This window comes from Perkinsus marinus (genome assembly GCF_000006405.1).
Source record: "Perkinsus marinus ATCC 50983 genomic scaffold scf_1104296963638, whole genome shotgun sequence".
NCBI classification, from domain to species: domain Eukaryota; phylum Perkinsozoa; order Perkinsida; family Perkinsidae; genus Perkinsus; species Perkinsus marinus.
This window is the reverse complement of record NW_003204997.1, coordinates 1-1,537: the sequence shown is the minus strand read 5'-3', so window position 1 is coordinate 1,537 and position 1,537 is coordinate 1. Positions and strand designations below refer to the sequence as shown.

The window sequence follows — 1,537 nt, the reverse complement described above, 5'->3', positions numbered from 1 at the left end:
AACACAGTGTTGTTAGTTATGTGACTCTACGTTGTGGAGTCTGGAAGATATTCGACTCAATGAGTTTGAGTAACCATCTTCTTCCTGATAAACTACTCTGTCATCGGTTATGATTCTGGCATCCAGCTGGGAAGCGATTTCGAATGTCGAGTGATCGTGGATCTGTCGAGTATCACTACTGTAGGGACTCCCTAAGTCTCATGTTCATGCTCATTCTCGGGATTCGGCCTTCTCTCGTGTCCAGGCATTGGTAACCCTTTATCGTCTATCCCGGTCCTTTCCAGTGGACCATACAACACAAAAGACTAGTGAGTATTTAAACTATTCACAAGTCTGTTGCAAAAAAGTAAGAGCAGGTACCTACACACCGAGTCAGATCATAACTTCATAAGCCTCTGCTTCTTCTGCTTCTTGGAGATCAACCGAGCCCAGCCAGAGACTCAGGATATCGTCAATCTGATCCCGGGCAGCAATCATATCAGATGTATCATTGTCCGATGGATCCTTCATTTCAGAATGGTGGGCTCCGCTGGGAATCATAAGCGATATTATAGTGTCCGAAAGGTTTCTAGTCACCGCGCCTGCCGTCCAGCCATCCATACCACCGTTAACAAATAACACACGTGAGGTGATGTCAGGCAAGGTGGCCTCATCAAAGCCCCATAGGTCGTTGAGTCGATGCTCTCGAGTAGTATCGGAGAAGTTGTGGAAGACGTTGTTCCCAAAAGACTCTTCACAATAAGCGTTAAGCCATTGATCCACGGAGAACCTTCGAGGAGGGAACATATCGGATGGAGGACCATAACTAGAGATATGTTCCACAAGCTGAGTGCACGTTTGCCAATCCCAAGACCGTCCAGCTCGTCCGACCCCACAACCAGTCCAATCTCCACACGAAGCCGAATAAACACCATGTTTATTAGGAGAGGGTAAATGCTGAGTAACATCAACGCACCTTCTACCTTGGGTCATTGCTTCGAAGATACCCGCAATGCCTGATTGTTCCACCATTGTACATAACATGTAGGTAGGTGAATTGCTGCTAGGTGGATAACTTGCCATGTTAGCACCGGAGAACTCCATTCGAACCATTTGCACGAGCTCCTCGAACAAGCCATCCTCCCTACCAAAGACTTCGGGATTGCAAATTTTAAGTTCGTTCTTGGCCTGCTCAAAAGTGACCCTTCCAGCGTAACGGTGGACGAAGTCGTCAAAGGCTTTAATAACCGAATTGGAACAATTAGAACGAATGCTATCGGCAGCATCAGTTACACGACTGTAATATCTACCATCAAAGCGAGAGGCCTCCTGGGAGTACAATCTACCTGGTGAACTAGAAGCGTAAGCAGCATATACCAATTTAGGATACCTCAGACGGAAAGCAAGAGCCAAGAAACCACTATAGCTGCCACCTACAGCGATCACACGGCATCGCTTCGCATTCTCAACCGTTTCGAGAGTATATCGCAGAACTGTAGCATGATCCATAAGACTTTGCTCAACCGACAAATACGGTAAGGACTCCTCGTAGGATTGT

General features: G+C 46.8%; 1 protein-coding gene across 1 annotated transcript; it reads right to left on the bottom strand.

Annotated features, from left to right (window-relative positions):
- Positions 1 to 372: 372 nt before the first annotated feature.
- Positions 373 to 1,488, bottom strand: Pmar_PMAR004914 (Dipeptidyl-peptidase 2 precursor, putative; the record flags this gene model as incomplete). Its single annotated transcript, XM_002771125.1, has 1 exon — positions 373 to 1,488. One exon carries the CDS (start codon positions 1,486 to 1,488, stop codon positions 373 to 375), a length of 1,116 nt encoding a protein of 371 aa, XP_002771171.1.
- Between the last annotated feature and the right edge of the window lie 49 nt (positions 1,489 to 1,537).